Source organism: Corvus hawaiiensis, chromosome 4, assembly GCF_020740725.1.
Source record: "Corvus hawaiiensis isolate bCorHaw1 chromosome 4, bCorHaw1.pri.cur, whole genome shotgun sequence".
Taxonomy (NCBI): Eukaryota; Metazoa; Chordata; class Aves; order Passeriformes; family Corvidae; genus Corvus; species Corvus hawaiiensis.
Window position 1 is genome coordinate 25,224,833 of NC_063216.1, and position 24,737 is coordinate 25,249,569.

The window sequence follows — 24,737 nt, forward strand, 5'->3', positions numbered from 1 at the left end:
TAAAATTAGGAGAAAAACTGAAGTCTTACAATCAAGTGAAACATGTTTCTCTGTAATACATTATTTTCCAGAGTGTTCATGTTAATTGTGTGAACTTGTAAAAGGTATAGACTGACAGCTCTTACCCCTAACTGAAGCCAGATTTTTCCCATTCTCTTCTGGAAACATGTGAAATTGCTGCATGAAAAGATGCAAGCCTAGTGCCTATGAACATACCTATGTAACAGGTCTTCAAAAAGGTGAAGAAGTGCACCAGTTTTAGCATGACCTCTCCCAGAAAAATGTTGAGTTGAAGTTTTACCTGAACCAGGCAGAATATTTATAACGCCCTTAGGAAATCCAGCTTTAGCTGAAAGTTCTGCAAACTTCAAGGAAGTCAGAGGTGTGACCTAAGTAGAAACATCTAGATTAGGTCTCCTATTTTAATCAAATGCACGATGATACCTTTTATATTCAATACATCTTATTTTTGATACAATATTCACCTTCTTACAGTATTGGCAAATTAGAAATGATGGCTTCTTGTGGAAATAAATTAATTCTTGAAGATGAGATTAGCACTGGAGCATAACTGGAGTCAATCAGTATCTGGTATCACCATGGCAGTTTGTATTATTGTATGTGCACTTTCCAACACATGACACAGTCAATCCATGGGTACATATGACAGACTAATCTATGGGTGAAATCTCCTATCTTGCCTAAATCATTTTGCCTGAACAGGGGCATCCGGGCCATCTGTACATTCCTTTTTGCTCTTACCTGAGCTGGTTTGAGTACGAGGGTGTTGCCTGCAGCCAAGCATGCTGCACTCTTCCATGCAAGCATCATCAGTGGGTAATTCCAGGGGATAATAATCGCACAGACACTTCAGGTAGGAAAAAACATGGAGAGATTACATATTTGCTGGCAGCTCTTCCATGGCTTTTCTGCATGTCAACGCTGTCACTAAGAAGAAAGAAGTGATACTCACCCAATTGGCTCTTTCTTGGTGAATGTTAGATTATGGTTTGGCCTGGCCTGGTTAATTGGAATTGTAGCACCCTAAAAGACAGAGGAGGGACAGATCTTCATACTGATTAGTAATTTTTATTATAAATATATTTGCCATGTAAGTATGTTTCAGAAAGTTACAGAGTACGCTTCAAAACCACAAGCATTTTTGCATCAGGGAAAGGGACACAGATGCTTCTGCTGTATGATTTCCTACTGTGGATATTGTAATCAATTCATGATGGGAGAACATTAAGTGAGGGTCTGATGAACAAAAAAAAATGCTGGATGATATTCTTGATTGGTCTCAAAGACATTGGAGGAAATTCTCTTGAATGTGTGCCACACGCTGTGCCATCAAGCAAATTCACCAGCCTTGGTCAGACTGTAGCAAAGCACAGGTCTCTGCATTTACCTGTGTGGTGAGCACAGTGACATTCTGTTCCACGAATCATCAAGAGCTGACCAAGCAAGTATATCCATTGTGATACCTCAACTGATTTCTTAGATATTTAGAGTCACATTCTAAATCCATATTCTCCAGCTGGAAGTGGACTATCCTTTTGTATTGACAGGGAGACCCATTCTAGGTAAAATTCTAATTTTGCTTTAGTTTTTGATTCCTCAATTACTTTTTCCTTTTACTACTTTTTGGCACTGTTTCAGAAGAATAACAACAGGAAAGAAGTGTAGAGAAGCACTGCCATTGATCATTTCCTTTACGTATCCACTTGCCTGAATTTTGTCACACCATCCAGCGAAGTATCTGAATGTTTGCACAGACATTCCAATATGAGTCTTCAGAGCTAAAGTGTAGACAGCCCCTGAGTCAATAGACTCTATTGTTGCTAACTCTTCTTGATGTTCTTCCATCAGGTCTGCAAGTCTTTAATAAAAATGTTAAAAATCTGCATCAAAGGGAAATGATATCTAACCATTGACAGCCTGAAATTATGTAAGTGTGGCAAAGAAACATAATCAAAAGAGCATTCCCACTAAATTTGGAGGTGGAGCACTGGAGCCACTGCTCCTTAACATCAGTAAGGGATTGAACAATTGCCCCTTAGTCTGCAAATGTCTTCACACTGGCTGTAGTAGACACTGAATGAAGACATGAACTGTGTAAACTCACCTGAGGTGTAAGTAAGAATAAATAGAAGTATTACTAAGTTGATAATAACTATCAGAGTGTCTCAAAAATACATCTGCACTGATTGACACCTGTACTTAGAAGGCACTACTGTTAGTTTAGTGGTTCCCTGTTCAGGTCTGTTTGCATCAATCAATTTTCACATTCAGTCCTTCGCATTTTCTCACATGCATTAATGTTTTTCTTCAGCTTCCTTCTGTGATTTGGTACTCAGACATATAATCAATGCTCCCATGTGATTTTAAAAGCTTAACAAAGTGCATTTGAGATCCTGTAAAGAGTATTCAAAGCTGGGTGTGAAACCTCTTTTTCCGTTATATAAGTTCTGCCCATTTAAAGCATTTACAGAGATTCAGAAAAATTCTCTCTAATACCTGTTTTAAGTGTATCTTGGAGACCCAGCTACAGGTCAGGGCACTGGCAGGGTTGTGTAAGAGAATGGATATGGGCATGTGAGGGACAAAGGAGAAGGTTTCATTTAAAATGCACTTTATGTCTTCTATTAACGATTCCTTAGGACAAAGCAGCAGAGCTAGGAGCTTTAATGGCACACACATTCTCTTTGGTTCAGCACTCAAAATCTCCAGTTTGAACAGAGGCCAGAGAAAAAGAGCCCTTATTTCAATTAAGGTGGTCCAGAGAGAGCTTTTATTCACACTGGGAATGGTTTGCAACATAAACACTCTGGTGTTTTGTCCTAGAGAATGAGTTCCCTAAGCAAAGTTTAATCCAGGGATAACCTATGTGGTGTAGGGGATTTGTATTTTCCATATACCTAATATAGCTATGCTTGCAAATCTTCCAAGTGTAAAACAGAGCAGGAGTTCTCACACCTTAAAAATCTCTCTTCAGGTCAGAGTTAACTTCGTCTCTACATTCCTGATACAAATTATACACAAGTTTGAGCATGCTTTGAATATGTGCCCTCTTATGAAAAACTTAAGTGACCAGGTGTATTTAATGTTCAGTTCTGACTTGCCCATTTTCTCTTGTGATCACTACTCAACTCTGTGAGAGTCCTGCAGGCCTTTTCCCCTTTTTTGGCTTTGCTTTCATTCTTTTTTCTAAGATGCCTGCAATGTCTTGTAAAACGTGGCATTTTTTCAGTAGTAACCTGCTTCTTTACTCATGTCTACTCGTTCCTTTGAATGTTTAGACTTGAAAAAGCAATGAAAGCTCTTCATATAGCCCACAAATGAGGCTTTCTTTATAGGGAAGCTCTGATGCTTCTAGTCACCTGAAGTCTGCAAGACAGTGGTTCCCCTGTGCTTGGGTTAAGCATCATGCTGGATATGGAGAATCTATAACAATTGGGGTTTTATTAGCTGCCTCCAGTATCACTCTCACACTATCTACTCAGCATTACCATCTTTCTAAGATCACCTCTTGCCCTTCAAGAATCAAACCCCACCATTAAAATACCATTAATTCAACAAAACCTCTGCTTATCTTATGAACCAATAGAAACACAGCCAAAAATAAGAACCAGGCGTTAACTAGACACGGTGAGACAGATACAAAAAAGAGGTAAAAGTGTCTCAGGTAAATGTTGGATTCAGCTTAGAGAGTTTCTGCACAGGACAATTCTTCCATTGCAGACCATAACAAATCTCCTGCAGTGGGTCTTTATCCAGCTACTGGGATATGATCCTGGAAAAATCTAGCATCAGTTACAGTTCAAAAGTTCAAAATTAGTGGCAATGTAGCTGTATGTTTGCTGTAGGGAGTTCACATGCAGCAAGGCTTAGCAAGGTCAAATCTCTGCCTACCTAACCCAGGCACACTGTCTTTAAAGCTTAGCCTCATTTATATGGAAGGATGAAGGTTTACAAGGGAATTCTCAATCCTTGCAATGAAACTCATATAGATTAAATGAAGACATCAAGTATTTAAAATATATTTTCCTCAAATTCTTTGTCTCCATTCATAAATAGTAATGAAAGAATGGTGGCAATGAGAGACCACAAAATTCTTCTCTGCCACAAGAAAGGTTGGTCAGCTAAGACCTGAGGCTGGTACACTGAAGTTAGTCAGAGGATGAAAAGATGTCTAGTCTGGATCCTCTGAAAGTGGAATTATGAATATCCATCACATTCAGAAAACATATACAATTCTTCAGAGAAACAAAACAAGATTTGAGAAAATGAAACAAATGCAAGCTGTCCCGTACATACCTGTACATGAGTCGTCCTCTTTCCCTTGCATTCATCCTCCCCCATTCACCATTTTCAAATGCCTCCTTTGCTGCTGCCACTGCCTTGTCAACATCAGCCAGTGAGGCAGAAGATACACTGGCTATTACCTGTGCAAAGGTAGCATTGCATTAGCTCAAAAAGAAACACTGGGATGCAGAGTGTTACTCCTTCCTCCCAAATTTCTCAACTGGGTATAAGCAAGTACTTTATATCTTCAACTGTGGCAGTTGTCACAGGTGAGCCAGGCTGCAAATGATCAGACATAACTGAGGTGGCAAAATCTGGAGGACACTGCAGGGACTCAGATTCCTCAGTCTTTCTTCTTCTTCAAAGCAAGGTGCGTTGTCCCATTGGACCTCACCCTCTCTTCCCATATGTAAAACCAATGTGATATTACAAAAGCTGGAAGTCATTATATGTGGCATTACAATTTAATACCTAAACATGCTAAAACGACTCCCACATGTTCCATTTCTAAGGAATGGAGCTTCTGTTATCATAAACCACCATGAACACGCAGTATTTTAAGTTGATTGTGTTCTGTAAATACACATGTTGTAAATCCTAATACAAAATTGTTATGACTTTTATTCCATTCTATACTGAGTTCAGGAAAAGTATCAGAGTCTGACTTCTGATGATAGTGAAAATTGTGTCATTGATTTCAGCAGACTTTATTTACTCCAGAATTAAATGGCAACTACATGGAAATCAGAATCACTTCTCTTATTTATAATTCACAGTTATGAGTTGCTCAACCAATATTGGGTAGTTCAGTACTGAAGTGCAACTGTATGTATTTTCCTATTGAAAAGTTATTTTTCTTACTGGGATTTTAAAGGGACATTTTAATGTCACACTTGCCCTAAGGTATCAGATTTATTAAAAAAAAAAAAAAAAGCAGTTGATTACTGACAGGAAATATACACAGCATCCTAAAAGAAAGACTTCCTTAGCAAATAAACTTCAGCAATTTCTGTTTGCAAAACTAAACAAGAATTAAATCAAGGTAAAATATTCAGCTGGGTATGGAAATTGACATAGTAATTGAAGTGGAAGTAGGTTATTTTTGCTTTGCAGCTTGACTCAAATGGAAAATATTGTAGAATACAGAAAATGTGAAGTAAATTGAAACTTAAAATTTTTTCTAGAGGTTGTTTAATATGTAGTGTATAATTTTATAAATAGCAATATTCAGGCAATGTTTTAGATTTTTTAATAGGCAAAAAATGAAATAAACTGGTATTGATCATATTTAGAAATTACTTACTGATCCATCTGCTGGATTTATAGTGTCATATGTTTTTCCATCATCAGCATTTATAAATTTCCCGTTTATGAAACATTGGTATGGCATATTCACAGTCATGTTGTTAATATTTTTTGAAACCTGGGTGAAATTAACAACAAATTGTTTTAAATATATAATAACTAATATTTTAATGTAGCTTAACAAGTTTTTGATATTGGCAGCCAATATACAGACACATTTTAGCCTGTATATGTGGCTGTTAGAAGTAAAATGTAATGGAAACCAAATATAAATATATAGAAGTTTGTATAACCAAATATTTATTTGCTGACCTACTGCATCAAGCAGTGTAATAAAATGCACAGTCTGCTCTCCCCTGAAACCCAAGAAAGACTAAGAAATAAGTGCAAAATAAAAGGTCTTACATAATCAATGGCTAACTCTTCTTCTTTGTCTTCTCCTCTGAGTTTTCTGACAGTCATCTGAATAAAGTCTGCAAATTTAGTGGCCATATACACATCTTCATTCTGTAGCTGAAGTCCACCATGCTTCTGTTTGATCTCTTCTAGCATTCTAAAGATTTTGAAGAAAGAGCAAGTTTAATTATAAATGAAAGAATTCTTCAGATAATTGAATCATTTGAAGGTCAAAAGGGATCAAAACTGGGTCTCAATTTGTATGGATGTGAATATGTCTGCGTGTTTCTCTGACAAGGGCACAGAAGTGCATTTTCCTGAAATCTGTTGGTTTAAATGGGGATGCTATGAAAAAGAAAATGTCAGTTCTGGAATACTCTTAGGCAAACTTTCAAAAATCAATTACAAGAAGACATTGATCTCCTATTGGAAAACAGTATTTGGGACTACTCTAACCAATATATAGAGGACACTGAGACTGGTAAGAAATCAGCACAATAATCAGTTTGTTTAAAAATGCTGGTTTTATATTATGGCCTGAGTTGCAAAAAGAAGGCAAACGAGGTGGCCCAAGCCATGACAAACTCAGTGCACCTTTAAGCATGGGCTCAATTCTTTCTGTGAAAGGCTCCTCTTTCCCTCTGGGGAGTTCTTTGCTCAGGTCCCCACTCAGCCCCCTGGTCTGGAGATACCTATGGCTGCATGCAGACAGGTTTGAGCATCACCAAGCTCTCCCATGGGGCTGATGTTCCTGAAGTTAAGAGGAATTTTCCTTCAGTAGAAAGACCAGGATTACATCAATATCTCATAACTCTGGGAGAAGAACTGTACATGTTTTCAAAGATAAGAAAGGGAATAGGGAGAGTATTGGAAAACATAGGGGGATTACTTTCTTTCACACTACTTGATCAACTCTGATTTAAAGGCACCACAACAACTTTTTTTCATTAACTTTGGCTTCACAATTTTGTTATTTTGAATATTTTTACCTGACAACATGCATAGAGGATGCTCCAGATTTGAAGAAGTCTGTGGAATCCTCAATCACAGCAACATTGCTTAAAATTCCCTTCCAAATAGCCTAATAATACATAACAGTAACAGAGGCAGTAATGAATAATCCTGTAATTGCAAGAAGTATTTATCAAACTGCATTTTCTATGGTATCTGTGCCTACAGCATATATTACTTCAAATGTTTCTAAAACACAAAGTTATTTTAAGAGGGTCTAAAACAGTCTGGAGACTTCATGTCGGACAAGAAATTTTTCAGTATAATTAGATGATCAAAATACAGTATTTTGTCCATGGTAATTTTACCTAATCAGGCAACGAACCTGAATGGTACAATGCTAATAATTTTCAGGGCCAGTTTTTAAAGGTTTTTTATCGTCCAAATAATAACTTCCCATTGCATTATGGAATGTGTCATCAGTATAGGCAAGGACAGCCTGGAGCACTTTGTGAATGGATTGAGAGCATTTCAGGCACCTGGCCAAAGCTGCAAAGTAGTTTAAGGTGCGTGCATGAGATGGAGAAATAAGCAGTTAAATAACTGGTAATGTAATATTTCAATTAATTATAATTGAGTTTCATAGTTAACAGGCAGTGTCACCAATTGATGAGTTTATACTTATTTTTATAATTTTCTCAGTCATTCAATAGCTCCAGGCAGCATTTAGGTTGCTGGCAAGCAGGTTCAAGATAATCTTGGAGCAGCAGCTTAAAATATTAGTACATCAAGCTGCCCGACCTGTACCAAAAGTTAATAACCCTGCAGCAGAGTTAGCATAAGGGAAGACATCTATGATTCATTTGCTCTGGCACAAAACTTTAATGACAAATGTGGCTTTCAGCTAAGCCCCTGACACTACAGAGGGATGGATTTCAGGAGAGGGCAGCCTCTCTGGCTATGAGAGTTTTCTGCTCCAGCTGTTCCCATCCCTCTGCCAGCCAGCTCCTTGTGTGTGATTGTGGCAGAAGAGACAGAGCACACAGGTACAGCGAGAAAACTGCTGCCATTTGCTTTCAGAAGGCTGTTCTGAGTCTCCCTGGAGCTTGTCCAACAGGCCCATTCTGAGCACATCCTAGTGATTAACACCACAGTGAAGAAAGGATTTGAAGAACTGTCCAAGTCTGCCAGTGTTGAAAACCTCACTTCTGTGAGGTGAAGGACCATTTGTTTTTCCTTACTCCCACCTTCATCATTCATAGATATTTACCATAGCTGAGCCTGCCATCACTATTTTTTTATCACTTGTATGTGAAAGGAAACTTTGTGAAGTGACAGACAAGTAGGCTAGTGAGTTCCCAGATCCACCTGAATTAATGTCAATAACTAAACCTTCACCCCCCCATACATTTTGAGTACATTTTATCAAAAAACTATTTGCACAACTAAATAAAAGCTATGCCTTGCCAAAAATAAGTATGTAATGCTTTTGTCTGAATAATATCCCACTAAAGCAGTTAGTGAATTACCCTTATATCTTCTGCCATTTTTTTCTCCTCTTCTGTAAGTTCCAGGGCAGTTGTTTCATCAGCAGAGAAGTATTTAGACGCAGCAATCATTTTTCCATCCTCAAACTGCAGATTTCTCACCAGTACCTGAAAAATGAGAGGACATGATTTTAAATAGTCTGGGAGGTAGTACATCATTGGGTGAAGAGTTTTTAGGCATTAATAGGGTGACTGAATTAGTGAAATAAATGGCTTCCAGGAAAGCTGATACAATGCAGGCAACTTAGCACAGGCCATTCATACCTGTCTTTCAGATTCTGTGCTAGTAAGAATAAATTTTACTCCATATAGGAAATGATTATGGACTGAATGAAAAGCAAAGCATGAATGTCTTCTCTATAGGATGGTAAAGGATTGATAAACTCCAAGTGAATTAGCTGTCTGTCATTAGCACCTGGATTTGTGTAGTTTGTCAATTCCACACTACCTGCCCTTCTTGCTAAAACTATTCCATCCATGCTTATGTTTGCCAGACTGAGCACTTACCATCTTCCCATCATTTCCAAAAATGACTAGACCATTCTTTGTTACAAGTCCAGGTCTTGAAGCACCTTTTATTGTCAGCTCTTGTCCAGCAGGCACTGAAGCATCAAGTAATGATGACCCATAAAAAGTTACCACCTAAAAAGAAATGTAATTAAAAGCACACAGATTCTAAATGTGCTGTAAAATTTTAACGATTTTATGATACTGTTTTGAAGCTTTAATATAACAGAAATAAAACATAATTACCTACACATGGAAAACATGTTACAGCAGTTCTAGATCTTTACAACTCAGAACATGTAAAATTTTTCAAGTTGCCTAAACCTGCAAAGCAGCTGAGCTGTAACAACAAGCATGCTGCAACTAGTCCACGAAAGGGAGCAGCTTTTGTCAGTGCATACCCAGAGTGAGGGACCACTCACTCTACAAAATTACATAGATTTATTTCTGCAGATTATCTAGGCCCAAATCTCCTTAAAATGAAACCTTCTGTTATTTCAGTAGCTCGCAGTGTTTCTTTTTGCTGTCAATACTGTGATGTTGGCCACTGTACAGCGTGGGCTGCATTATTCTGTAATGCATACCTACTTCACAAAATAACTGGCACAGTGTGGTTCTACTCTTGGTACCTTTGTACCATGCCTTATTTTTTTTCCCAGATATTGTACTCATCTTTCTTCAAATTAAATGAAACTGTGACTAAAATAGTCTTAACTACTGTGTTCTGCATATTTCTTTAGGTGCCTGTTCTATATATACACAAAACATATAGTCATCAAATTAGAGCTACACCAATGTAACACCCATTTGTATTCACCTGTATGCAGGCATCTTTAATTTTATAATAAAAAAGAGTCAAAAAGAGGGTATGGAGAAGAACATTCTTCTGGTTTTCAGAGCATACCTGGCCATTTATTGTTGTCCATGCTCCAGGCACTTTATCATGCCCTCGAATCCAATTGTGCAAAGCTGCTGCAGGTTGGTCCCAGGAGATCTAGGAAATCAAAACATGCCAGGATGCATCACCACACCTTCCCAACCACAAACAAGATCATCTAATGCAGTAGGGATGCTTAGATAAAATAATTCTCATATGGGTATTTAATTAATTTTAAAATCTGTGGTTTGTTTATATGGCCTGTGTTGGTTTTTTTTCCTGGAACCAGAAGGAAAGGTGCCAACACTTGCTTTTCCTGACATCAAACGTGTTTCTGGTAGAGAATTTCATACGGCCTGTTGGCAAACAGAGTGATCTTGACTCAACATTGTATTCACATATATGATGACATATTAAGAATCCACTGAAATTGCATCTGCCTCTTAGCTGCCTGTACATGATCCCGAATAGGACACAGTTTCTAAATACAGGTAACTGCTGAAAGGAAAAAGGAACTTAACCTAGGGCTCCATTATGTGCATCCTAGGAGGTATCCCAGGAAAAAGAGGTGAGGAAACAACTCAGTTAAAAATCATGTTAACTTCATATTACTGCTACTGTAATCTGAGTTAATAACTTTTCTAGTGCTCCAAAAACCAGTGTTACTTCACACTACCTCTGCATTTTCCTTTTTCTGGATCCCTTCATATGTTGCCCCTTCTTTAGGCTGAGGTATGCGAGGGGCCTTACCATCAGCAATTAGATGTACAGCTTCCACCTATGTGAAAAAGTAAAAGATTTAACGTTAGCTTGGTTCACCTTTTTTTCCTCAGTCATACTTGGGAATGACAGCAAAAGACTTTCTGCCACAAGGTGAATTGGTTTGGGTTTTTTTTAAACCTAGTATTTCCAAACCAGTGCTGCCCTGATTAAAAATGTGTATTTGCTTAAGCTTCTTTGACAAAAGAAATAGCCTCCAGAATTTCATGGGCGTACCTAGTCACCAAACTTAGAACAGCTGCCTGAATTCTCTAGGACAAGAATGTGGCTCAGTATGATTGCGTTCAACTTTTACCTTTTTCTTTCTGCAGTAAGTTATTTTTCTGCATTTAAATGGAGAGAGAAAAAAAATCTCTAAAGAACAATGCTGAGTACTTTTTGTGCATTTTCTTTTATTCACTTCAAAAAAATACAAAAAATGAAAAGCATAGAAAACTCAAAGCCAATCTACCAGGACTCTGAGCTTCAAACACCATACTGCCCTTTATTCTTTAAAATCTCACACCTAACTTTTTTCTCACTGAGCCTTTAAAAGATTTTGTCTTGTGAAAGCATTTAAGAAATCTGTGGAAAGAGCCACATTCTGAACAAATTTAACTTCTTGCCATCTGTGGAAACAGAATACGTTCTGCCTGCTGTCAGCAACAAATATTCTGAGGTCACACCCTCAGCTGTTGTGCAGCCGCACAGCTCCAGTGAAGTCTAAGATTTGGCTGAGTACCACAACCTCTGTCTTTCCAAATGCAAATATCTTGTCTATATTTCCTTTACTTTCAACCTCTTTTCCTCTTAAAAAGCTGGTATTTAGAACAGCTAAACATACCATAGCCTTTATTCCTTCTGGGAAGAGAAATCGGTTATATAAGTCATCCACGGTATCATTTTGGCCAACATCACATTCTCGCTGCAGAAGTATTGGTCCAGTGTCCAGACCATCATCAGCCCAAAAAATAGTAAATCCTGCTTTCTTATCTCCTTGAATTAAAGTCCTGGACATAAAAAAAGACTTACAGTAAATACAGACAAAATTAAATTAGTTGGGAATATCAACTCATGTGTTACACATTTTCTTCAGGAAGATAGAAGAGAAAATCCTAACAATTTTTGCTATACTTTCATTGCTCACTTCACAGTCAGGGACCCACAGTTTTGACACTGTTGATGTGTGGCTTCCACAAAGTGGCATAAGAAATGCTGCAACTGAACCCCGGCTGTCTCATATGGTTCATTGTGATAATTATTTTAAAAGTATTATTAGTGGTAAGACACTCAGAGCAAAAGGTGTGCAACAGTCATGACAGAATTAGAAAGACAGAATCATCTAACAGAATATTATCTTAATAATTCATGGTTGTTTACTCTAATTAGCTAAGCCTCATGGCTCATCTGTAGGTCAACAAGGGAAGTACACTTGTCACACAGCTGAAAAAGAGTTAAACTCAGAGTGGAAAATTATGTACATGCAACTGTTTAAGGCAAAGTTATTAAGGGAATTAAGGCTATCCAGCCAGATTCTCAGCTGCTGTGCATGAACATAGCAATGCTTACAATAGACCTATGCTGTTTTACCTCGGCTCAGGATCTGCCTCTGCATCAGAAGGGAACTTCAGCCACCTTAAATTTTCCAGCTCTCCTTTGGCACGTGTCTCAGAATGATGGAAAATCAGGCTGAAGTGTGTTTAAGGGAACAGCCAGAAATGGTGAGAGAAATATGTCCTGCATGGTTTTAGCCATTTGTCTGCATGCAAACATCAATGCTATTTTAAGTAATACATATCTCATGTGTTCCCTTGGCAGTCCTTGTTGTAAGAGAATCGTCTGAGATCTGGCTTATACACAGGAAAATTCATTTTTAATTTTAAGCACTGAAAACTACATTATTAAAACGAGTGAAGCCCACATATGTGCTGAACAAGGGGTGAACTCCAAAGACAACTGGGGAAGTTGGCAGGTATAACGGAAGCGAAAGCTTGCAGAAGTTTGGCTAGCCCATATCAGATCTTTCACACATTTAAGCAGCATTTCTTCTGCTTTTTATTATGTAAAAATTCCAAAAGAGCACTCTAGTGAGAAATGGATGTCCTCAGCATGGAGAAGAAGGTTTCATGGGCAAATGTTTCTGATGCTAAATAGGTGACAAGATAAGAACTACTGTGTGCCCCCTCCTCTGTCCACCAGCTCCCTCCACAAAGGGCTGCTGATAACAGAGTGGCAGCAGCTGGAAAAGACTATAAAGGAAGTGAGTGAGGAACCCTCTGCACCCCAGGGCCGTTTTTTGTACCTGGTTATGTCTAGCCACGCCTAATTCTCAAAGGCTTTCTTGGTTATACTGTGCGGATAAAGGGTCTGATCAACACCAGGGCTGTAGCCACGACATGTGAAAGTAATGATTAGAGCAAGGGGTGAGAGGGTGAAACACAAGAACAGTCAGCCAAGGCCAAATCCTAGTTTAGTTTAAAGGCCTCGGGACAACAGCCTTTACCTGAGAAGGGCAGGAGCAGATGGATGCCTTTTGCAGAAGGAATATGCAAAATAGAGCAAGACACAGTGATACAGCACTGCAATACATTCCTGTTTCTGCAAACCTTCATCTCAAGGACTTCCTGAAAGAGAGTTTGTATCTACACCTTCCTGTGAAATACATCTTGATGAGCTTCTTATCCATGAAAGCACCCTTTTAGAGCTCTCTAGACATGAGGTCCCACAATTTAATAACGTACTGCATGGAGTAAAAGTACCTCCTTTATTTGGTAAAATCCTACTACCTGATCTCTTTGCTGGCTTTCCCCTGACTTTTGTTTAGAATGAGCAATCATTCCTTATTCACCTTTCCGTGTCTTTCATGGCTCAACACACAGCTAGCATATGTCCTTCCCAATGACCTCTTTTCCAATCTGAAGACTACATCATTTGTCTCCAGTCATGTGAAAGCTGTCCTATACCCTTGTCCTATCTTAGCCTTCCCTGAACTTATCTAGATCATGTTCCAGTTGAGATGCAGACAGTGTTTAAGATCACAGAATCACAGAATATTCTGAGGTGGAAGGGACCCACAAGGATCATCGAGTCCAACTCTTAAGTGAATGGATCCTTCCATGGTGTCTTTTCTGAGTAAAAACAATTGACTTTAGTACTGCTTACATATAGTCAGGAGGGTTTGCCCCTTGTGTGCATTGTGTTATGCTTTTTAACTTTGAATTTGACCTCTCATTTTCTTATTCTCACATTATCACATTTACCCGTTTGCACAGAAAGTGTATTCTTTATGACAAATTCAAATCAGAGTCATTGATATAAAGTTTCCTGGCTTTCTCTTTCAGCCTTTTTAAAACTGGTATTGCTTTTGCTATTTCCCAGTCACTTGCATCAACATAATCTTAACAAACAGAAACGTTGCAGGTTGTGTCAAATCTGTAACTTCAAATTTGCTTAAGTCCCCTGGTCCTGACAAAGATTCTTACTCATTCATCAGTTTACCTAACATCTCTTTTGCTCACAGTTCAGCTCAAGAGAATTGTTTTCACTTATTCTGCACAAAGAAGGACTGTAGGATAGTAACATCTTAAGCTCCTCCATCCTGAATACCAATACAGATTTCCTACTGTGGTATTCTCTTTGATAAATACCTTTGTTAAATCAAACACCTCTAGCACTTACATACCTCACACCTTTAACATATTTGGAGGAATTGTTGTTATTAAATTTTGTGCCTTAAAAAGTTGGTTCTTTGTTTCTTTGCTGGACTGTCTCACTCTCATTTTCCACTGACTTTATGCTATTTTACTTTACACACTTGGACACAACTGACACTTTTGGAAGGATTTCCTTACCTCTCTAGTAGTTTCCTTAACACCTCTGTTTAAGTATTTCAGCTTAGTACCTTTAACAGGAAGGATTAAAATTAACAAAACAAAACAAAATTTTACCTTGAATCCACAACACTGTGGGTTCAGATAATCACCATGCTGCCTGTAAGATTCTTTTAAAATTGTTTCTTCATATTTAGACAATTTCTTATTGAACTTAGACCCAGTACTAATGTCATTTCTGTTGTCACAAGAATGCCAGATTTGAATCTATCATGGTCATTATTGCAGTGTAGTTCTTTCAGGGTAACAATTCGAACCTACCTTGTGCATTGCTCTGGAGGACAGTGAGATAGGGTTTTATTCTTGTGGGTTCTCTTCTCTCTTCTCCCTTCCACTCTGTGAAATCTTAGGCTTTGTATCAAACCCTACTGTGATAGTTATCTAGTGTTTGTGGGGATGAGCCACAAGGACAGTGTCCTGCTTATGGAAACTCCAGATTGTTGATCTGTGCATGTGAGTAAAATATATGAATGTACACCACTGATCTTCCCAGAGTAACAGCTGAACTCACATTGGAAATAATAATGAATCCTAGGTATGAGGTGCAGTTCATGTGCCAAATAGTCAGCTGCTCCAGAGAAGCTCCTTCAGAGAGTTGCAAGTCAACAGAGCTGTGCCAGCACTTACAAGAGTAATGGGTGCAGACCAACATCCTAACATGACAAACACATCGTTTTGATGCACAGAACTCACCAGTTGATTGCAGAAGCTCCTCGGTGGCGTGGTAGGATGGATGGATGGTAAATAATAGAGCCATGTTTTGGGCAGTCAATAACATCCATGGGGATAAACTGTGTACAGAATGGAAGGACATTTAGCTCTGCTCCAACTGATTTGTAGGCTGCAACTACTTCCTGGATAGGCTTGCCTTTAGCTCTCCATCTGGGGAACTTAAAAACAGGAGTGCCGTCCTTCTCCGCTGCCAGTGCTGAGGGGCAAGAACAGTATTATTTTTTTCATTTTGTGTTAAAAATGCAAACTGAGTTCAGAGGCATATTGCATGACAACTCAAGCAGATCATCAAGTGTGTGACTACAGAGGGCCCTTCTGTATGCTGTTAAAAAACCTTTGTGCTTGGATATATTTTATTCATTCCCTTTTTGATTCTCATTCCTACATCTTATGTCAATCTCAACTTTCAGTTCACTCCTATGACTTGGCTAGTAAGTACCAACGAAAGCAGAAGAGAATGATGAATGTTATTGACTACTGAAGAGTGATGTCTCATTTCTTGTCCACTCATTACTTTTGCCTGGAACTGGTTTGGTTTAGCAGAACTCAGTTTTCTACTTCAGCAATCTTTATGTGAATATGACTATGTAAATCTAAGATTCACTTATGTCAGCAGCATTTTGTCACGTGGTGCAAATAATCACAGATGCTAGCGGACATCAGTAATCTCTTCAAAATTCCGTTTACTGACACCTTCTGGGTATGCTTTCATTTATCTGTGAAACACCCAAAACTAGGCTCAGAGGTGAGAAAAAAATGCAGTAATTGCAGGAGGAATCTTAAGATGGTTGATAAATTCCATTGCACAACCACTTAATAACTTACCACAGAATGGGCTAGTAAAGTCAAATTTTATATCTTTGAGTTTTAAGTGTAGCAGGAAAAAAAGGAAAACAAGAAGAAGTATGGAAAATTCACCGAATTTAATTTCTGTTTCTAATTTAATTTGTATTTCTAAACATGTGTTTATACTTTACTTTCTCTTATTCATTTATGAAATTGAATCTTGAGCTTGACCTGAAGCATCTTTAGCCTGCTGACTTAGGTCTTAAGTAAATACTAAATTAAATGTCATTCCATAGAAGTTAGTGTGTACTGAAGTTAGTTTTAGCAACAAAGACTGTAGCTGTCTGAGGGTACAGAAACTTTAGAAAACATTTGTTTGAAACTTAAGCTTTTGAGTCATCTGGAAGTAAAAAGAAATTATCTAGCAATTTAATTACCTTTTTTTTTTCCTCCAATCAGGAGAGATTGGACTAAACTAATCCTGTAGTTTTAGTTAAAATAAATATACGATTGAAAGATTGGAAGATTTACTTTGTTGCATTAGTTAGCATAATAACTGTACAAGAATAATTTATATAATGTAAACAAGTTATGCTACATTACATATAAAATTTTTATATAATGTAATCCAACCAGACTTGGATAGTCAAATTTCCATTTTCTAAGCTAATAGTTGCCTCCTCTAATTCTTCCAAAGTGTGATTAAATCTTTTAAGGAGATAGAGTTGAGAATTACATGCTAGTCTGTGAGTACCATAGCACCAGTAAGCAAAATTTATGTTTGATTCTTCCCTTATGAGAGTTCTGTAAAAACATGTCAGGACCAGACCAAAAAAAAACCCGCAAAAAACAAAACCAAAAGAGACTTGAGACAGCTCATGGAATGTAGTTTTGATTTCAGATTATCCATGAAGGAACATTCCATTCTGGCACCTCTATTTGCTAATCATATTAACTCACTGTCTTTGTGTCACTGAAAGAAAAAACAAAGAAAAGTGACAATTCAGATGGTTTCAAATTATCTTCTTTGTCATGCTGGGTCCTGAATACAATGAGTAAAATTCTGTATAAGCAAAACTTCTTTCTTTAGGAAGCCTAGAAAATCCTTACGCAGCTCGACACTGGAAAAAGGGAGAGCAAAGCCTCCTCCAACTTTTTGAATGTGTTTTTCATAGTCCAAGTGGAAGAGAAATAGGCTCTGCAGGTACACTGCCACATGCCAGCTTGTCAAAAACGGCAGAGAGCCAGGGATAAACTCTCTTGGCTCCATGTCTTGAGTCCCAGCCAGCACAGTGAAGAAGGTGACAGACATTTGCACTGGAATACAGGCTCAGCAGCTATTTGCTTTAAGATACAGATCTAGTTCAGGATGAACATTCAAATAAGGTATCCAGATTAATTTTGTTTTTCCAATATCTTAATGTATAGCTCTGCATGGTTAGAAACAACTTCTGAGGTTGTTTTTTAAAGAACTGGCAAACTGAAAGGGTTAAACTGTTTCTGGGACCGGTGTTTGTTAAGGCATAGTTCTTGTACTGGGTTTAGAGTAACAAAGGCAATATATGCAAGTCATTCCCATATAGATAGAACCTTCACATGGAAAGGCAAGTTTGTTATGTACATCTGCAATTTTAACATTCGGGTTAAGGTTACACTTACCCAAAGGATCAGCTTGTCCATTCTTGTCAGGCACAGTGAAGACGCCCACAACTTTATGTCCCTCTTTTCTCAGCTTGTTATAAACTTCTTGTCCAAAAATACTTTGACCTATAAGGGCTAGCTTTAGCTTCTGTTGATAAGCCTGGTAAAAAGAATTAAAACAAAGCATGTTCTAGGATGCAAAGAAAATATGTTGTTACTTACATTTCTCTCTTGCTCTTTCTTTATCAATGTTCAGTTTGATTTAAAATGGAATAGTCTTTTCTAACCTAATCACCTTTGAAAGAATTTTTTTTTTTTTAAATTAATGACAAGCAACATACAATTCAGAGAGACTATACTTCACATAAAATATCATCTGATACTGTGCTTTTTTATAATTTTCATTAGACAGACCCATTGCTTCTTATAAGAGGATCCATGGTCTGATCCATAGTCAGAAATGCAAATGCATTTTTCGAAACATACACAAACCACTTTTTCTAGGCATGGTTTATATGCCTGGAACATGCCCTCTAAATCCCTATAATTAAACAGTGGTATATTATTTGTGGTTAACATGTACAGACTAAAGAAGACAAACTTGCATTGTTCCTGCAAAGCTAAAGGTGATGATCATCCATTTGACCCTCCTACAAGCAAATAAAGGCACTAAAAGTGAGATTCCCTTGATGAACTTCCACTGCCTGCTGCATTTGGATCCCAGTACACTGGACATGCGATTTAAGCTTCTGAGCAGGTGCAAGTGACCACCTCCATTTTTTTTAAATTTATAATAGTTAGAATCACAACACTATGATGATATTAGAATATCAGATACTGCTATGTTTTTCAAGTAATTGCATCCTGAGAAAATTACTTTTTCCCTCAGAGTCCTTTTAGATTTATGTGACAGCTGTGCTCCTCTCCTACCCTACCTCCAGTCCCTCACCTCTAATACCTCATTTTCCCAAAACTGGTACTCCTGTAGCTGCAAGAACTGGATTAGTGTACTGAAGCAAGCAGGCACTGACATGAAAGAATGTGGCTTATCCTTAACTGGATCTATTCACTGGTCTACTTTATAGAACTGCCATGAGTCTTAACATAGGTTCAGGAGGGAGCAGGAATGAGCATGGAAATATGGCAGAAGGGTGGAACTGTCTCTATATGCATTATCTTTGCACTTTTAGTCAGCTTTTGGAAAATGAAAACTGGAAATTTTTGAAAAACAAATGGAGTATCAGACCTGGTTAAAAAGGAAAGGTCCTCACAGAATAAACAGAAAATTTATCCTCCTCAAAGCTGAATCTGGTACAAACTATTGCTAGACTCAAACCATATAGATCCCTCCTCTTAGCAGGCCTGAATGAAAGGTAGGAAATAAATCCATGTAGTCCTCACCTTTATTCTTAACTTCATTTCTCACAACTGGACTTTGACTTCCATTTTTTCCTTATGACCCACTGGAGGAATCAAAGCACTGTATGAATGTCTTCACCACTGACATTTGTTTTGCTTCTAAGTTGGCACTAGTATGTTTATCTCCTCCCTCCCCTTTCTTAGGGTGTTGGGACATGAGGATACTTTGACTGAGTGGGTTATTGATTGGATAACAAATGGTCTACACTGCCCATCAGATCATAAGACAAAGAGAAATGTCCTGAAAAACAGGTTACTCAAAACCACAATCCACTGCAATTCATTTCACAGCTGACATATTATGGATGTATTTTACTGGTTTCAAATTACATTTTTGTTGTACAGCTGGCTTTAGAAAAGGGAGTGATGAATTGGTAGGTTCCATTACAGGAATATTGAAGCTTGCTTTTTATTTTTTATATGAAACAATAGAAAATAACTATTTGTACCAGAGACAATATTTTCCCTCACAATGAAACTCCATAGTAAAACTGTCCTGTATTGCAGCATTACTCAGCGCTAGTGCCACTGCAGTAGAAACAAGCAGTAAGATACAAAAGTGGACATAACTCCTTGCAAAATCAGACTGTTATAATTGGCTGGTAAAAAGCGTCTGTGAGACTGATGATGATAACCAACAATGCACAGCTGGCAGCTATACCAAAATCAGTCCACTATTTTGATCTTAATAAACACAAGACCTCATTCTGAGTTACCATGAGCACAACTTATCCTTGCAAGCCTTATCCAGCAAGGCCAAACAGATGCAGATAGTGCTCATTAACAGTGCTTTATGATGGATGTCTTTACCTTTACAGAAGAAATGTTTCTGCATTACAAAAAACAATTATTAGATTTTCCCAAGTATTTTAACTATAGCAGGCAAATTGGAGAAAGATTAACCTGCTGGATCACTGAAGATGTTTGGCATGGTATGAAATCCTCTGATTTCTGTACTATGCTAATTTACAGTGGTAGCCCAATTAGTATATTGAATGAACATTAGAAATAGTCCAGATGAGAATTACTTATTCTACTTCTGTCCTTCTGCTGACATCTCTCAGTAAGAACACAAGACTGGAAGGGATCTTCTTAGCTAATAAATCTTCTCCTCTGCCGTCACAAACAATCATGTCATATGATTGCTTTTATAAATCTACCTGACCTCCTTTTCAAAGTATTTTTAGAGTAACCACTGCTGTACTCTCCTGCTTCTCTGATACTTGGACAATGTTCTTGTAATTTTAAGTCCAAATGTGTCACCACTTTAAGAGTTATTTTTTCACAAAGAGTTTATTCACAAAGTCTTAATAACATATGGATCCTCTATTCCTAAACTTTCAGTTCATGTTTCCCAGTGAATAAATCTGATTCTCATATCACATGGAATGGCACATCAGTTCCAGTTCCAGTTCCTAATCATGAATCGCTATAAGTCAACATACTTTCAGTAAAGCTACACATGTTTAATTTGTGCTAGTTGTGGAACTGAATCCACAAATGGTGACAAGCAAAGAGATCACAGTCCGCAAATGAACAACAGATAAAAAAACCCCACCAAACCCAAACCAAAACTGGCAAGACTGAGAAGATTGCAGAGTGGGTAAGTCTGTAGTGCACAAAAACATCAGTCTGGCAGTAAATCAGCTCTGCTGTCTCACACTTACAGAAAGTAACTCAAATGGGGACTGGTTTCAGTTGCAAGATGGATCTGGCAATGGTGCTGTGACCAGTGATTCTTGAGTATATCTTTCCACTGAATGGTACATAAGTACTGCATGACATCTGGATTAGAGTGGTCATGCATTACCATACACTACCATCAGTAGAAAGCAGGAGACAAACCCACAAGTCAGCCATGCACAGGATTTCTACTGAGTAAAAAGAGAAGAAAGAAATCTGTGTGGAAGGGCTTGCATGATCAGACCATAAGCTCAGTCCTTCATTTTTTGTTTTATTTGAAAAATTACAGTTGAAGAACTGCATGAGATCTTATAGCCATTCATATAGTCTTTTGAAAAATCTCCTTACACATTTTTACCTAAGGTGAGTTAAACCTGTGGAAGTGGGAAATTCCCGTAGAAGAATTTAATGTGGACATAACACCCAATTAAAATGGAAAGTTCTATAAGATGACACAGAAAAGAAAAACAGTTTGGTGTTTTCTGTCTTACAGAAATGGCACATTTTGGCCAGTGTGCCATCACTAGCATTCATCACAAAACTTTAGAAAGGAATTCTGTTAAAGAACACCAAAACAATCTTGGTTTTGAATAATGTGCTAAATGGATACTCCATCATTATCACTAACATAAACAGAGATTAAACTTTATTGCTGCTGACAGTGATGTTAAGAGAGTATATTAGATTTCTTTTGCAGTTGTCTGGCTGACTATGAACACGTAGCATGCATGAGCATCGCATGTGAAGGTTAATGGTCATGTAGCCTCAGAGTGGATCTTTGGCTGCACTTTGGTAAGATTACCCAATTCCTAGTTATAGTAAACAATGCAGTTCAGGTGGTTTAGGGAGATCTGGCCTTTCTTTTATGGTTAATCATAGAATAACATAGGTATTATGACATTGCCACCAAAATACAAGACTTTAGAAAGTTAGTTTTCACTCTGCTGTAACTCTGTTGTTTTCACTGTCTGAACTTTTAAATTTCTTCTTTAACCTTCTATTTTGTTTATAACAGAATACAGATAACAGTGATTATGTTTTCTTGACTCAAGTACTCATGATTTGAATGAAGAAAATAAGATAAAGGTAGAAGCATAAAATCCGAGGAGTGTTTGTACAAGCAGCCTTATCTTGAATGCTCAAAGCATCTGAAAGTTCACATGTGTTTCACCACCTCAATACAAAAGCACAGATTTAATTTTAACTTCTATATTTAATATTCTGTCCATACAATCTGTTGATACCGTATTGGAATTTATTTTACAATGGTTCATTAAAAGTTATGCAGTATTTTAATGTTTGATTCCATTCTAATTCTTTCTTTCCTCCAAAGCACTTAACCAAAAATAAAACTAATAAGTAGAATTAGACGCTGAATATATAGCAGCCTGGAAAATGCTGGTAACTATCTTGTCAGGTTCTAGTTCCTAGAAATGGCAGATAAGTCCAACACCTACATTTTCTTCCCTAAGAAGAGCCTACAGTGACATAATCTCTCCACAGGAGAATATTTATTTCTTGGGTAAAAATAATTTTCTGTTACTGTCTCTTTTGTATGTGCATCTAACCTTCAATTGGTTATAAGTTTCTAATTAAAATTCCTAAAAATCAAGATTTAGTAACTGCTACTTGGCTTACAAAGGTTATATCAAAAATATTACAATATTTTACTTAGTTTGCATAAGAATTTAGTGAAGCTAAAAATACTTGAATGTTACATCTCTTTTAAATTATCATAGAAAGATGCCTCTTTTGAAAAGCAGTACTGCAACTTTATTTCTGTTGAGATCCCCCTACATGTGCTAAATTCCAGTGCCTGCAAATAGAAACCTATAGTAGAGCCCCGCCCCCATCTACATACACACCCAGGGCAATGTGTTCCCACCGTTCATTAATTCGCATTTTTTTTGGCACTGCTGGTTGCATTTCCGAAAAGCTTCTGTTAAAGCTCCTTATTCTAACGCCTTCCATGCAGATACCCTCGGAGGATTGCTGTCCTCACACGAAACTGAGTAGCCAAACATGAACCAATGAACAATCTCCAGGAAAGAAAAAAACCCCCCAGCCTCATTCAGCTTGCCAGACCAACACATCTGGTCAGTTTGGACTGGACAAGGCTTTCAGGGAGCGGTTACTTGAAGGAGTTCTGCAGTCTATATATGTAACAAGACATAAAGAAAATGGCTTGAAACAAATGCGCAGAGCTGTAAAATACTAAACCACGGGGTGCAAAGGAATTTAGGCCATCAACTTCAACCCTGAGCAGCCCACCATCCCAGAGCTATGAACCAGCGATAAGAAGGTCACAAACGAAACAGGCCGGAGCAGGGGGATTCTCTCTGGCACTGGAAACGAACATGGTCCCTTCTAACTGAGAAGACAGCCTTCAGCTTCTCGCAGGGCAAATCCAGCATGACGGAGGCAGCGAAGGGCTGCATCACATTGTTCTTGACACACGATTACGGGGCACTATCACAGCAACGCTGATGCCTGTTCCCTGCAGTTTCCAGGCACATCCCTGCAAGATGCAGCGCCAAGATGATGGCTGCGATCCCGCTCGCCGAACAGCCGGGCAAGATGCAGCCTCTGCACCCACACCGAGCCCTTTCCCGACCCTCCCGTGCCTGTACGCTCTTGACTATATCCTCGGCAGAGACAATACTCATCACATCCTGGAAAATACCCGCTCCCGCCATCCCCCTCCTCGCTCGGCCCCTGGTCGCCCTCCGACCGGTTCGCTCCCGGGCTCGGCACGGCATAGCACGGGGGGACCCGGGTCCGCGGCCGCCGGCCCCGCGCTACTCACCGCGGCCGTGGTGCAGATGGTCCGCAGCAGCCGGGGGGCTGTCCACAGCATCTTGCGGCCGCCCGGCCGACACCGAGCCGGTTCCGCGGCGGAGCGCGCCTCGTCTGATGCAACCCGCGCCGATGCCGCTGGCACCGGGCCAGCGCCTGCATCCGCGGCGGCGCGACTCCGCCCAGGCCCGCGGCCACCGGGGGGAGCGGGGCGGCCCCGCACCTGCCGCGCCCGCCGCCCCCTTGGCGCCGGGGAACGGCGGGGATCGCGGGGCCGCGCGGGCTCGGAGGGAGGCGAGGGAAGGGAAGGGGCGGGGAGCCAGGCGAGCGCCGCTGCCCCCGCTCCCTGCCGTGGTGGCTGAGCCCGCCCGCTGCTGCCGCGGGGCCCGAGGGCAGGGACGAAAGAGTGGCGTGACGGGCTCCCGGTCCGCGAGCACGGGAGTCACAGAATCACCGAATTGTTAGGTTTAGAAGGGTCCTCTGGAGATCATCCAGTCCAGCCCCCCTGCCAGTGCAGGGTCACCTAGAGCAGATCACACAAGAATGCGTCTAGGTGAATTTTGAATGTCTCCACAGAGAGAGACTCCCTGGGCAGCCTGTTCCACTGCTCTGCCACCCTCAATGTACAGAAGTTCTTCCTCATGTTGAGGTGAAACTTCTTGTGTTTTAGTTTCTGGCCATTGCTCCTCGTTGCTGGGCACAACTGAAAAGAGGCCAGCACCACCCTCTAGGCACCCGTTTTTGAGATATTTGTATGCATTAATTAGTTCCCCTCTCAGCCTTCTTTAGACTAAACAGTTCTTGTAAGAGAAATGCTCCAGACCCCTCATCATCCTCGTCTTTCGTGTAGTCACGGCCACCCAGGTGGCACTTTGCAGTCTGAGATGTGTGCAGTGTCCCCAGCAGCGCCCTGGCCATTTACAGCTTGAGGCGACAGAGCCCCTCACCTTCACCTTTGCCCTCTTCACTGAGGTTGTTGGCGAGACGTTCCCTTGAATCTGTTGTGGCAGTCAAAGATCACGTAGATTATCAGCATTAATTTTAGTTTATTTCATGGCAGCAATGCAGTTAAAGAACATTAATGACTTTGTGGAAATCCGTATCACCACCACATTGCCAAGTATTTTTAAAGCAGCTCAATCT

The 24,737-nt window shown here is 39.3% G+C and overlaps 1 protein-coding gene across 1 annotated transcript in view; it reads right to left on the bottom strand.

Moving 5' to 3' along the window:
- Positions 1-23,790, bottom strand: part of ALDH1L2 (aldehyde dehydrogenase 1 family member L2) — a 30,537-nt gene extending 6,747 nt beyond the window's left edge. Inside the window, 17 exon segments of the mRNA XM_048301718.1 lie at positions 302-389; positions 763-868; positions 974-1,044; positions 1,729-1,879; positions 4,318-4,445; positions 5,609-5,728; positions 6,016-6,163; positions 6,996-7,087; positions 8,487-8,612; positions 9,012-9,146; positions 9,916-10,005; positions 10,565-10,666; positions 11,492-11,657; positions 15,231-15,465; positions 17,715-17,856; positions 23,605-23,682; positions 23,685-23,790. Of these exon segments, the coding sequence (XP_048157675.1) occupies positions 302-389; positions 763-868; positions 974-1,044; positions 1,729-1,879; positions 4,318-4,445; positions 5,609-5,728; positions 6,016-6,163; positions 6,996-7,087; positions 8,487-8,612; positions 9,012-9,146; positions 9,916-10,005; positions 10,565-10,666; positions 11,492-11,657; positions 15,231-15,465; positions 17,715-17,856; positions 23,605-23,682; positions 23,685-23,756 (2,050 nt within the window). The 5' untranslated portion in view covers positions 23,757-23,790.
- Between the last annotated feature and the right edge of the window lie 947 nt (positions 23,791-24,737).